The 13,374-nt window shown below is 38.1% G+C and overlaps 1 protein-coding gene across 1 annotated transcript in view; it reads right to left on the bottom strand.

Annotated features, from left to right (window-relative positions):
- faf1 (Fas (TNFRSF6) associated factor 1) overlaps positions 1–13,374 on the bottom strand; it is a 71,563-nt gene that overhangs the window by 27,258 nt on the left and 30,931 nt on the right. Inside the window, exons 9-12 of the mRNA XM_028028110.1 lie at positions 7,788–7,883; positions 7,563–7,686; positions 7,408–7,471; positions 7,213–7,294 (exon numbers count right to left, since the gene is read on the bottom strand). Of these exons, the coding sequence (XP_027883911.1) occupies positions 7,213–7,294; positions 7,408–7,471; positions 7,563–7,686; positions 7,788–7,883 (366 nt within the window). The remainder of the gene's footprint in view (positions 1–7,212; positions 7,295–7,407; positions 7,472–7,562; positions 7,687–7,787; positions 7,884–13,374) is intronic.

Raw genomic sequence — 13,374 nt, 5'->3', positions numbered from 1 at the left:
AATTACATGTCACTTTGCGCCGTATAAAAGAACAAACAAGAACAACTCTCAATCTGTGCCTGGTTCATTTTAAGCAGGGCTGCGATGGTGGGAGTTAAGGGGCCTGTTTCTCAGGAGCAGTAATCTAGGCTACGTGCGCCAGAAAGCAAAGAAATCTACACAGGGCGTAAGATTTGAAGAGAAGAGAAAGAAGAAGTTGTGCTATACTGTGGCCTGTGTAGAATGGGAATGGGAGAGCACTGCTGTGTTTGCTCAACGATTAGTGCTTTAGAATAATCTCCAGGGCTCCTAGAGAGAAGGACCTGGGGACTCATTCACTGGGCCGATTCACCAGCCTGAAAAGATTAAACACTCATGCTGAGAAGACAAGCAAATTCAGCCTAGAGGGAGGAATGAGTCTGAGGATAGTGAGAGTTTTACAACCAGAGAGGAAGGGGAAAAAAAGAACCTGATACACACTCGAATACTGGTGTCCCAACCTGAATTTAGGTTTGAACCCACAGGCAAAGAAGGATTTATGCTCACAAACATGCATGCTCAATTAGACCAAGTGTAAAGACTAATCAAAGTAGGCATTTTGGCCAACTGAACTCCTTCATCTTAGTTAAACTGTCCATACCCCTCTGTTCCCTCTCCACTTTCAAAGTGAGATCTTTTGTGTCGCCTGTCTTAGCAGGGAGGAGCAAATCCCTCCGTACAGCTAAATTACTAGGTCCAACCTGAGCGAGATAGCGACCCCATAGCCCTTCCTCACACCTGTTCAACGCAATCTAAGCTCGCTTTGTGAGAGTGGGTGACCAAAGATTTCACACAGTACGGAGCTGATCACGCTTAGGTCTATGTGCATAATTTAAACTTCATCCTTTCAGAAATTAATCTGAAGAAATTTCATTAAAAATGATCCTTTCTAAGCCTGTTTTATCAATCCAAACAACTTTATCACACAATTCAAATGTCTATGTCTTTAGGTAGGCCTTTTTCACTTCCAACAACATTGCAATGACATTCAGTTAAAATGTACCTCAGAAGATGTACAGTACAAAACAAAAATTTGGACACACCTTTCTAATTCAATGGGTTTTCTTTATTTTCATGACTATTTATAAGGCAAGAAATCCCACTTATTAACCTGACAGGGCAGGTTGACCTATGAAGTGAAAACCATTTCAGGTGACTACCTCTTGAAGCTCATCAAGAAAATGCAGAGTGTGTGCAAAGCAGTAATCACAGCAAAAGGTTGCTACTTTGAAGAAACTAGAATATAAGGGGTATTTTCAGTTGTTTTACACTTTTTTGTTTAGTGCATATTTCCACATGTGTTATTCATAATTTTGATGCCTTCAGTGTGAATCTACAATGTCAATAGTCATGAAAATAAAGGAAACTCATTGAATTAAAAGGTGTGTCCAAACTTTTGGTCTGTACTGTATATCAATAAAAAAATAAATAAAAGAGTAATTCTGATATTTAGAGAGATTATAAAAAAATAAGACTGAAGGCTGAAAACTAACTTCACTGGTAAAACAGATAAACAAACTCCAGCCAGTAGGGGACAGTAAGGCACTTGGAGGTCAGGTGTGAAGAAGACGCCCAGGGGAAAATTAAAAACTTCAAAACTACAATATCACCTCAATGTAAAACGTTTTGCTAAGAGCACAACAGAGATATCAGCTACATCAGGTCTAGGAGAAATGGTAGCAGGTTGGTTGCCCGCCACAGAGATTACATTAAAAAGATTCTGCACCAAAAAGAAAATTTGAGACCAAAGTCTGACCTCTGATTTTATGAAGCTGCCGATACTGACTAACTGGTTTCAATGCTGTTCTACTTCGTGGATAAATTGAACATTTAATAATGTTTACACTGATTTTCTCAAAAGGGATAATGTGTCACATAGTTGTCTCCATCTTCATTCCAGGAGATCTACTAAAGCAGGTTATGGGCAACAGGTATTAATGCAAATAGAATCCAACAAAAACAATCACCACACATCTCATTAGGTCATTTATACTTATAGTTCTGCATCTTTTTGTACACTTTATAATACAGAAGTGCACCATATATTTTAAGTTGTGTCCAACTTCAAATTTGTTGTATTCAACCCGTCATATATTTATTTTAACAATACAGGTGCCTTAACAAGGCTTTCTGCCATCTGTCATTATTTTTTTATATTGGATGCAGAGACATAATGTGTGAGAGAGAGCAGCCAATGTCACACAGCTCTGCTATTTAACAGGATTTTAACATACTTAAAAATCACAAAAATGGCATGTTAAATCCATTTCACTGTCAATTATATCAGAAGTTATAGGGCTGGTTGATTATAAAAAAGGTAGTATTCATTAATATTTTTTGTTAAGATTATATGAAGGGATTGAGCTACATGAATAGTGCCATGATATTATCTGCCTTCTAAAACTAGAAGGTAGACAAACAATCCATAGGCAGAAATGTCACAGACGAGTATTCAAAAAATAAACTCAAACTTTTCAGTTCACTGTTCCCTTTGTGGTTTGACTGTGAAGAATGTAGCATAAAATTATCACCTAATTCTGTGTTTGACCTCGTTTGTCAACTTCACTCTAACTAATTATATGCACTTTTACACTTATTTTTGGAGTATCTTGTCAACAGACCTAATTTATGCGAAATTCTTCCACATTTTTGAGTTTACTGAAAATGAAATAAGATAATTTAAAATGTTTGGACCAACACCCAGCCCCACTCAGTGGTGGGTGGGTCAAACTGACTCAAGAAACTGAATTATTCAATGTAAGTAATAATAATTTTATTTGAAGTGAATGTGACAGAGAGAACATCTGTCATTTCTTTGGCATTTATATGGAAGAAAATCATTTCCATTTAACAGCTTGCAGGCAGGTGAACACAGCCTCCTGGAAAACCAACAAGACACGAATGAGAAATAATTTCACAGCCCTATGCAATTAGAAATGCTAGACTACATAGAGACTACAAACAAACAAAGAAAAAAGTCACATGTTTCAGCAAACAATGTTTCTCTCCTGATGGAAAACATGATGGGAGAATGTTGGGAGAAACACCTAGAAATAATTGCTTTATTTTAATAGCATATTTTCTTAATATCCCTAATCATAAACCTGAATAAATTCAAACAGAAAACAGTGTGTAATAAAAAAACACTCCCTTGCAGATGAGAATGTATCCCACTGAGCTATTCTGAAGATTAATGGTGAGGGAAACTACATTTCTTCCATGCTGCATTAAAACTTGGTGTGAAACCTGTCTAGATTTCCTCTTGTCTACAGTACTAACTTTCATTATTACGTATACATACCCACACAGTGCCCTTTTCAAAAAGACAAGAAAATACACTGTGCATGAAAAATGGCATAAATCCCACAATACAGCCAAACTAATACCTCCCTCTATATACCACGAGTTATTGAACACAATCTTGGCTGGTGGGGCGCTCCACACTACACTAGAGAAAAAGCTGATATTAATGAAACCAAAATACCAGCTGATATTGTTCTTTTATCAAAATAGCTGCTGTAAAGTCGCTACCAAAGTGTTGAGCTCTATATTTTCCTTGACACTTGTGTGATTCAGAGCTGTATTTACAAGGGATTCGAGGAGGATTTTTTTTTTATACCGACTACGGTACTTTCAGTTTGATGAATGGATTGTTTTCTGTGGATTTTAGGGCAAGAAAAAGGGTCTTCAAAATATACTGTGTAGAACAGCCTGAAAAAATCCTAACATCTCTAGCAGAGATGCTAGAGAAATTAAAAATCCTCTCTCAGAGCTGCTGTCTGGTGGAGACATTCATGGTTTGTTGACTTGTTGGCTGGAGCTCATTGTTCACAAAGTTACAAATGATTCAAGAGTTGCTGTTAATCTAGGAGCAATAAATAAATAAATACCTGCCTCCCCACTCACCATTTTTTGCTGTCCGCTAGGATATTAGCCAAACAATATTTGAAGAATATTGTCCAGCGGTAAATCATTTAAAAATGACAGTTACTAGCTCTCTAACACTAATAACATTTACAGTATGTTGTCAATGTTATAATTTTGATGTTGTATTTTTGGTATTTAAGCTGAAATTTGGCCTCTTTTTGTCAATTCTGAGATGCATACGAACACCTCTAATGTTGACTAAATCTGTGACTGATATCAAAAAAAGGATTATTTTAAAATTCACATAGATATAAGAACCTTAAATGAACTAACAGTACTTAATGTCAAGCAGAACTTCAATCAGAACCATTTCTCTTTGCTGCAATGAAACAATTAGTTGAATTGCATTAGAAGTAAACGATATATCTGTTTCTTCAGTGCAACATCACATTTCAAAAGACTGTTTGGATGCAATTTTTAGCCATCATATTTCAAGTTCCTTGCATTTTGCCTGCTGGGTTGACTTTTGCTGTCTTTGATGCCCAGACCTGATACAGAAATGTAGGCAGAGATGCTGGAGCTCAGCAACGTTGCGATGATGGATAAAAGTCAGAAGGTGGAAAAAATGTGTAGGTTTATTACAAGTTATTGATCTTAAACAGCAATATCATTTATATAATTTGCAATAATTCCATGTTGCATCTTACGGAATATAAAAATCCCTCCACGTGAAATAACGAAAGATAAAAAAGTTTATATTTACGATGATTTCATTAATTTGATTTTTTCATATGGAGTTAAACAGTTTAGTGCTGTGGTTTGGTTTTCACTTCTCCGTCTGATGAATATAAGGACATGTAAGATCCATATTTCTGCTCCGCCTGACTGCTGCGGTTTCCTCTCAAGTCCTCAAGGTGATCGCTGGGATCTGAAGTGGATACTTGGCAGAGATAAATCCCCGAGCCTCCCTCTTCCTCATGGCTATGAATTTTTATGTGTCTTTGTGTGTGGCAGACAGTAGAGAGGAGCGAAGGAGAGCGGGGTTAGAGTGATTAGCCACTGCATTGATGGGGATTTAGCGAGGATCGCCGTTAGTGATGGGTGGCCTATCACTCTGTACGCTCCGACTAACCATCAATCCCCGAGAGAGTTCAGCTCAGCTCGGCTCAGCTCTGCAGCCCAAAGCATTTTCATTAAGGATGGATTGAGTCTATCTCAACAGTGCCCCAACACAGACCTTCAGAAACACTTCATCAAATGTAGTGTTTTGCTTAGTGATTAGCCTCTCCCAGGCTATGAGCGACTGAGACTGATTCCTCTGTTTATAAAGCAAGACGTTGTCTCTCTTCAGCCAGATCTGCCCTTTTCTAATATCCTCTTAATGAAGTAGGCTTTTCTCCCATGATGACAAAAAACCTGAATCTCCTTTTAAATGGAAGCAAACGATGACGTAGCTGAATCGATAAGAAGAAGAAATTGTGTAATTTGGAGGCACTAGACGGTGTAATGAAAACATTAAAACGAGCATGTGTTGGCCTGTTGTCCAGGCTGACAAAACAAGACAAACGCAGAATTGCTTCAGTTTTTCAGAAACTGTCTTGCACATAAACACCATCGATAAACCGTTTTAACCACAACACAGTTGGCAGGCTAAATGAAACTCAGAAAATACTGTGAAAATAAATACTTCATGCCCCTTCGCTGCACAGAGCACTGGTGCGGAGCGCACGAACACCAGAGACATCAGCCATATTGTGCTGGCTTAGAAGCAGGGATCAGCTGGGAAAAAGGCAGGATGCCAAATGTTTTCTTAGTTTCTCTGTTTATTTCACTCTCTTTCCATCTTTCATCCTCCAAACTCACGTCCTCCCCATCTGACTCACTTCCAGCTGACATTTTGGCCTCATTCTCTTATTTCACATGTTCTTAATAATGCGCCATCACTGTCATCTTTATCGCCATCGCTCTTTGTGTGCCTGACGATGTGAACCCTCCCTCTTCCCCAAACATGTTCCTGTGTCCTCTCAGTGTAATAAGGCCGTAATCCACACAAGCTGTCAGTTGATACAGGCGTCCTTAAAAAGAAAAAAGCGGAAAAACAAGATGGGAAAGAAGGCAGCAAAAACAAAGGCTCAACTTTCAGGTTGAAATGCTAATGCAACTTCTGATAAAATCAAATCAATGTTGCATTATGTGGAGAAAAAAAAGGTGTGGACAGCCGTCAAATATTCTGCTTTGAGTTTAATAATGGGGCTTTTGTTGAGTTCTGTGTGTTATGTATATTAACATGATTAGTTATTAAGATTTGTATTAAATATGATGCCATATTGAGATTATCAGACAACCTTCTATTCCAAAAATTTTTATATAATTTATATAAAGTCACTAATATTATGAAAATATAAATTTCTGGGGTTTTTATTTGTCTATATTTATTTAATATAATCCAAGCACCAAGTTTCAAAAAACGTGGAACAGATGCAAAAATAGACTGAAATGTGCGAAGCTGAAAAAACAAATTCTGGATTCTTTCGTCTGTTCCTAAATTTGTAGAGGAATAAAAAAGTATTTTGTAATTTTTTTTCCAGAAACTATTTAGCCATGTGAGCAAAACAACCTGCTTCTAAACCAAAAAAAATATTTAAAATTATAGCTCTTATAATTAAAATTTTAAATTCAGACTATGCAAAAACACAGAGGAAGTTTTTCTCCAGAATTTGCGAACTTTTAATCTTCTGCAAGATTTGTTATGATTAAAATTCAACATGGCATTTGTAACTAAAATTGCCTTGTTTTTATTTAACCTATCAAGTAATCTTGTTTAGAGTTTTGTCTTTTTGCTTTTTCCCCCACTTTTATAGCAATATACTACAGTGTTAGTACATTGTTGTCACACAAGGTCAGAAGCAAACAGTGGTGATCATGTCATACGTTTGTGACAAAGTCACACTTCCAACATCACTCAAATTACAAAACATTTATAAAATAATTTACTATAGCTCTGCTGTGGTTTGTAAAAGACTCAGTCAGCTATGTCCAGACTTTAGTTATAACAATGACTATTAAGCTTTAAGTTCCCATGAGCTCAGTAACAAAAGTAAAGAAATGAGTCAAGCTGTACATCCCCTGATGGATGTAGAATGAATAATATCCTGCTCTGTGTTACTTCAAGTAAAGATAACTTCTCAATAACCTTGGGATGAGACCACAGGAAGTAAGAATGACATCAGCGCTGAGGGACACTCTATGTCCAATATAACCAAATACTGTATCGCCTTAAATTACAATTGTTCCTAAGAGGTCTGAACAGTAGAACAGCTCACTTACATCTCTGGCTTTGCCGTAGAAGGCCTCTTGAGACGCTGCCTCCAAAGACCCAATATAGAACATTGGGTGGGTCTCTCCATATCTGTGACACACAAGACAAACAATAGTTCATCAGTTGGGTTGGACATTACAACAATAAAGTCTTGGTTCTTGCTTAGATCGGTTCTTCGTATCATCACTTGACAAGATGCCCACCTTGAAGAAAATTCGGCAGTAAAGTGAAGTAAGGCATCCGCTTCGTTCTCACTGTTTTCTGGCACTGCAAGATGAAAATGAAAATTAATTAATCTGTCTAACCAAGCTGTAATACGAGCCTAATATGTATTTTTAACCCGTTTTTCTGTACGTACTCATAGGTGATTTCCGACAGCCTGTTGTGCCCATTCCAAACATTTCCGAATCATCCACACCAAACTCTGACGCATCTTCAAAATCGTCCCCCTCGCTGTCACTGATCATATGAACATCTGTGCACTGTAAACATTCAGTTTTTAAATGTTAGTTAACCTGCAGGCACTACTGCTGAAGTAATCAAGAGAGGTGAGGACCAGGCTAGATCTTTTCTGTTGACTTACTTCTTCTGTGGGTTCCTGGGCGTTGGCTGGTGAAGATCTTCGACAAACACTGAGGTGATGGCATGGGTAGCTGATTCCAGACAGGGCTAATGTCATCTAAAAGTAGTAAAAAAGGAACATGGACAAAGGAGCGCCATTAGTTTTACAGATCAATTAACCAGCTTAATCTGAACAAATAAATCAAAATTATAAAAATTGCAGAAATATCTGAAAAGTGTGGTGAGGATAACTCCAATTCAGTCAGGCTGGCAGGAGATGCTTTGACGTCTTTGACCATCAATTTTAAACATTTTCCATGATTATCTTCTGGATTTAGGCTGGAATTTAATTGAGTAATCTATTATTCATTGCAGCTCTGGTTGTACTTTCCAACTATCCAAGATAGTTGGATCATCTGAAACTTGTCTTCGATTACTAAAGCTTGACACACGTTTTAGAGTCTGTGTCCTGCTCGAGGCGAAACCTACTCCACTTCAGTCTTTTGTAATAGTTTTCTTCTTCTTTCCATCAACTCTGACCACCTTACCAGTGTCCTGTTGGAAAGAAAAGCATTCCAACAGTACAATGCTGCCCACACCATATTTTACAGTGATGTCCAAATAATTATTTTCAGTGTTAGCCTTCTGCAAAAGATTATTTTTTGAATGCAAGCCAAAAACTCCAATCTTAACCGAGTAAAGGACCTTTTTCCATGTTAGTCGCTTCCATCACATGCTTTAGGTGAAACAGTTTTTTTTTTCTTTCAATAATGACTTCTTGCTCTTCCTCCACAAAATGTCAGATTTGTGTACAAGTCTGGGCAATCCAGCTGATGGCTGTTCCTACCTGAGGTGTAGATTTCTGCAGCTCCTCCAGAGTTACTTCTTTAGTTTGGTTATTACTCCCCTTGCCTGTCCTGTCAGTTTAGGAAAATGCCTCAGAAAACTGAATTATTTCATACCCTACTCATGAGCTGACTATTACACTATTTACACTTATTTTATTGTCGTTACACAAAGAGGCGATGGTAAAATTGGCAAGGAAATGTCACCGGAACACAGAAAAACAAACAAAACATGATGATGGCATTCACAGAACAACTGCATTTATATTGATATTAAATTGACCATTTTCTAAATGGATGACTTCCAAGACAACTGGGTGCAGAAGATTTCATCAAAGGTTTTTATTTGTAAAAAAAAAAAAAAAAAAAAAAAAGCTTCACTTTATGTCATTTTACCACACTGATCCAGTTAAATGCATAAAGAATGGATACACTATGTTTGTGGTTTTAACATAAAATCTGAAAACTTTGAAGAAGTAGGAATATTTCCAAACACAACATATAAATTCAGACCTAGCCATCACTTTTTTCTTGCCATTAAATCAAAAGCATGCTCTTCACCATAACGAGGAGGGACTATGCTGTGGTTTCTGTACACCTGCAACAGCCGCCACTGAGGTTCTGTGTCTGTAGAAAAGGAGCAACTGACTAATTAGCTCCCAGACCCGAAGCCGGCATTGAAAATGTTGGCGTTCAGCAGGGACTCATTACAGCTAGTGTCTCCTGGTTTGGCCTCCAGGGACGACAACAGTATAGCCAAGCAGGTTTTAGGAAGAAAGAAGAAAGAAACTTTGCTGTTTTTAAAACCAAAGAAAGTATCTTCATATCAAGATTTTCTGGTAGTGAAGAAATATTTGTTTTTAATCAACAGTGACGCCTGAAAGTAGGATTTTTCATTGTCTATGCATGTGTTCCTGATTGCAGAGATACTGCACCGTAAAGTAACAATATATTTTCACTGATGCACTATTTGTTAGGAGTCCATCAGAAAGACCAGATGTAAAGACTTTTCTGGGAGAGTGCACTTCTAAACCACAGCGGAGCCATAGGGCAGCCAAGCTGAGTGTGATAAGGGAGACACAGAAACTGAGCGTCCCCTGCAGAGGTCCTGTGATCTGCTCTATTGTCAGGTGCAAAGACACACAAAGACCAGCTGGACACGGCTGAATCAAGAGACGATTACATGCAACGCCAATTGAATCTGAAAAGGACCAAACAGGCTGAACAGAGCTTTTCTCTGAATTGGAGCGACTGCCCATGCCGCCCTCAACTTCTACAATAGGAGAGATCAGTGTAGCCATCAGACCTTGAATGCAACATGGACCCAGATGTTCCGCTGTTTGAATTGCATAGATAAATAAGACATATTTGCCAAAGTTCCCTGCTTTCTGTCATGTCTGTCACACTAGTCAGAAGCAAGAGAAATGTTTTCAAATGTTTGAACCACCTGCCTGGTGAAACAAGGACATTAATGCATATGTCTTTCAGAAGGGCTAAATAATATCCTATCATTTTGACTGAGGTTGAATCACTTTCTTTTCCCCCACAGAAATTTAAAATCCCACAATACATATATAAACACTGTAATATAAAAAATAAAGTTGAGATGCAACCAGTCACTTTGTAACAGCCTTTCATATGCACACTAATTTCTAACCATCCAATTGTTAACATGTTGGTTTTTTAAGCTAAACTAAGAAGGTTTAAATTATCACAATGATCCTGGAGAAGTAGGCAACAAATTTTCTGGGGTCTTAAGAAAACTGATTGAGAATACTCTGAAACCACTTCTAATATTGACTGATGTGCACTGACCATAATAAAAAAAAAAGAAGCATAATATACAGGAAAACTAGTATTACCCATGGTATCAGTGACAGAATAATATCCTGGTGAGCAGTTCTCTTGTATGGAGCACATTGACCAGGGTCATTTACAATATTTAAACAACACAAACCAAAAAAAGCATCAGAGTTTCTGTTTCCCATTTTCTATTGATCAGTAGTAAATTAAATCAAGAATGGCTAAGAACAACAACAACTAGCAAAGTCTGTCTTCACTCAGGCAGCTGTATTAAGTACTAAAGAACCATAGTATTGAACCAGCTATTCTCTCCTGAAAACCACAGATACACATGTACAAGTATTGTCAGGTCAAGCAAGACTGTTCAAAAATAAAATAAAAAAACAACAACAAATATGTCAAAGGAAGAAAAGACAGGAGGCTGTAACAGAGTGAGATTGAGCAAGACTAATAACTAACAAGAAGGCTGAACAGAGTAAAGTTGCTTTGTTTTATGTTTTTAAACTTTCAAACCATCTGTAATGAGCTGGGTTTTGAAGTGTATTAGCCTTTTGGTGATCTCAGATGCCAATTTCATATAATTCTGTCAATCATTGATCCACACATGTTTATCATTCCCATAGGGGAAAACCCTCCACAGGCAAAAGTTGCAAGTTGTAAGCCTTAACTCTTTGATTCGGCAATCGCCGCATCAAGGGCTGTCAGTGATCCCAGCTGATTGCCTTGTATGATGTGAAAGGACAAACTGATCTGTAATGTGGAGGGAGGGGTGGTGATTTATTGTAAATGATTTGAACAGGGCAAGACTTGTGCTAACAGTCTGCTTTGTTTAAGGAACAAACTGCTACTAATGCAAACAAAACTAATTGCTCATGTAAGATTATGAAGTCAGGAAAAAATGTTAACCCCATAATCATTGTCTTTTTAAAATAATTAAAAATAAAACCCTGTTTTGCAGTGATGCCATTTTGTACTAATTTAAATTATTAATACCACTCACAAAAGGAAGACTAGCTCAAGTATTATTTGAAATAAAGATATCTACTTATACTATAGCTCTTACTGGAAGGGGCCATGGGTAAGTCAGAGCTTCGCAAAAACAGCCAATAAAATGGACTGCAAAACTCTGATTTATGCATCGCTAATGAAAAAAGTACAATCTCTTTAACAGTAAAACAAAGTATGTGGGCAACAGACTCCGATTTATAAAAGAAAGGACTAGGTGCAATGAACCCATATTTAAAGCATGACGTTGATATGAGAACAGGTATTCTCACAAGTAGCATCAGGTCTTAATGGGTTGAAGAAAAGCCATGGCCAATTAGGACCTCATATGTACTAAGCCTTAAGAGTTGAATTAGTGCAGATGGCTGTAGGTGCAGAGCCAATGAAAGCCATACGAGGTCTAAGCCTGGAGGAAGACAAGGAGTGGCCCCAAGACCATTTCTTTGAATTGTGTGGCAATCAAATGTGAGAATCCTGACAGCGAGTACGGAGAGGATCTCTGTAAACCCTTTACGCCGCTATTCACAATGAGAGGCTCTTGTCTAACAACCTAATAAGTGTTTAAATCAAGTTGATCACTTCCCCACAAAAGGACAGCCTGAGGGGTTTGGAGTTGACATTGATGCCAAGAGGGGAGCTGAAAATGGGGAAAAAATGAGCTGAGTGCCTCTCAGTCCTCTTTCTTGCTTTGACCGGATGGCTTTCACCAATGTTGAAGTACATAAGTGCAGCTTGGCGGCTCAGTGATAAAATGTGGAAACAAGGTTGAAGCGCCGTAGGGCATTAGGTCGGGGGGAAGATGAGGGTAACACCCCCCTTAAATGACCCTCTCTCACATCTCCACACAAAAGAAACTGGCTCCTCTTTTTTGGATTCTTTTAATTAACACTTGCATTGAGGCTCTAGGTATTCAAGGGCTGATACAGGGAAAGAATTTCTCCCTCTCTTACCCCTACCTATCCTGTGCCTCTTCCCTTCAACCTTTTTTCCCCTCCCTGCTCCTCTTCTTCTCTTTCTTTCCCCCCCATTCCCTCTCTGTTTCTTTTTTTTCTTCTTTTCTAGAGTAGGCAGTGTTTGGATTAGGTGTCTGGCTATGAGTGTGAGATAATTACCACTGACAGCTGCACTGAAGGCAACCACAATCACTGCAAACCAAACCACCTCACACCAGCATGTGAGTTACAGAGCAAGGGGAGAACAGAGACAGACGAGGAGGAGACGAAATGAGTTTGTAAAGAGTAAGAAAAGAAGAAAAACAAGGCTGAAAAATACCCCTCTTACTTGTTTGTACCAAGACGCTGACAGGAAGATACAAAGCAAAAAGAAGATGGAGAGAGCGACCGTTGTGCTGCAGGCCATTTGCACATGAAAGTTAAGAATTTATGACTTTTGAATTGGGGGTAAAAAAATAAATAAATTGTACTCCAGTTAATTTTTATCTATCTAAAATCAGACATTTTCCGCCTTAAAATGCAATTAAATTAAGTTGTATTATATTAATCCAAAAGGAAAATTCAATATTGTTGTGACTCATCATCTTATTTTCTTCAGAGTTGTTGGAGATGCTGATGGCTGTGGGCAGAAAGGATGTCCTGCAGCAGTCTGTGCCAGATTGGCGAGGAAGAAGCCTCTGACTGAAGACATTTGCATAAGAGTCTCTTAAGGCTGCTCGGGGTCATGTGTAATTTTCTCTATTTTGTGCAATATGGTTGCACTGCACATAAATGGAGCATCAATATTTCACACTCAGCTTCGTTTTGGCTGTGAGATGAAGGAGCTGCTGCTACAGGTCCTTCCTGTGCCATGCATGGTGGCATCATGTTTTTTATGTTTACTTGAGGTGGTTTTTTACTTTTCAGAAAAAGAGTCAATGCAGAAATGGGGAGATAAAAACACATTTTCCAAAAGAAGTTCTGATAATAGTGAACTTTCCCATCCATTGATTCATCTGTGTCT

Source organism: Xiphophorus couchianus, chromosome 9, assembly GCF_001444195.1.
Source record: "Xiphophorus couchianus chromosome 9, X_couchianus-1.0, whole genome shotgun sequence".
Lineage (NCBI taxonomy): Eukaryota > Metazoa > Chordata > Actinopteri > Cyprinodontiformes > Poeciliidae > Xiphophorus > Xiphophorus couchianus.
This window is presented reverse-complemented; position numbering and strand designations above follow the sequence as displayed.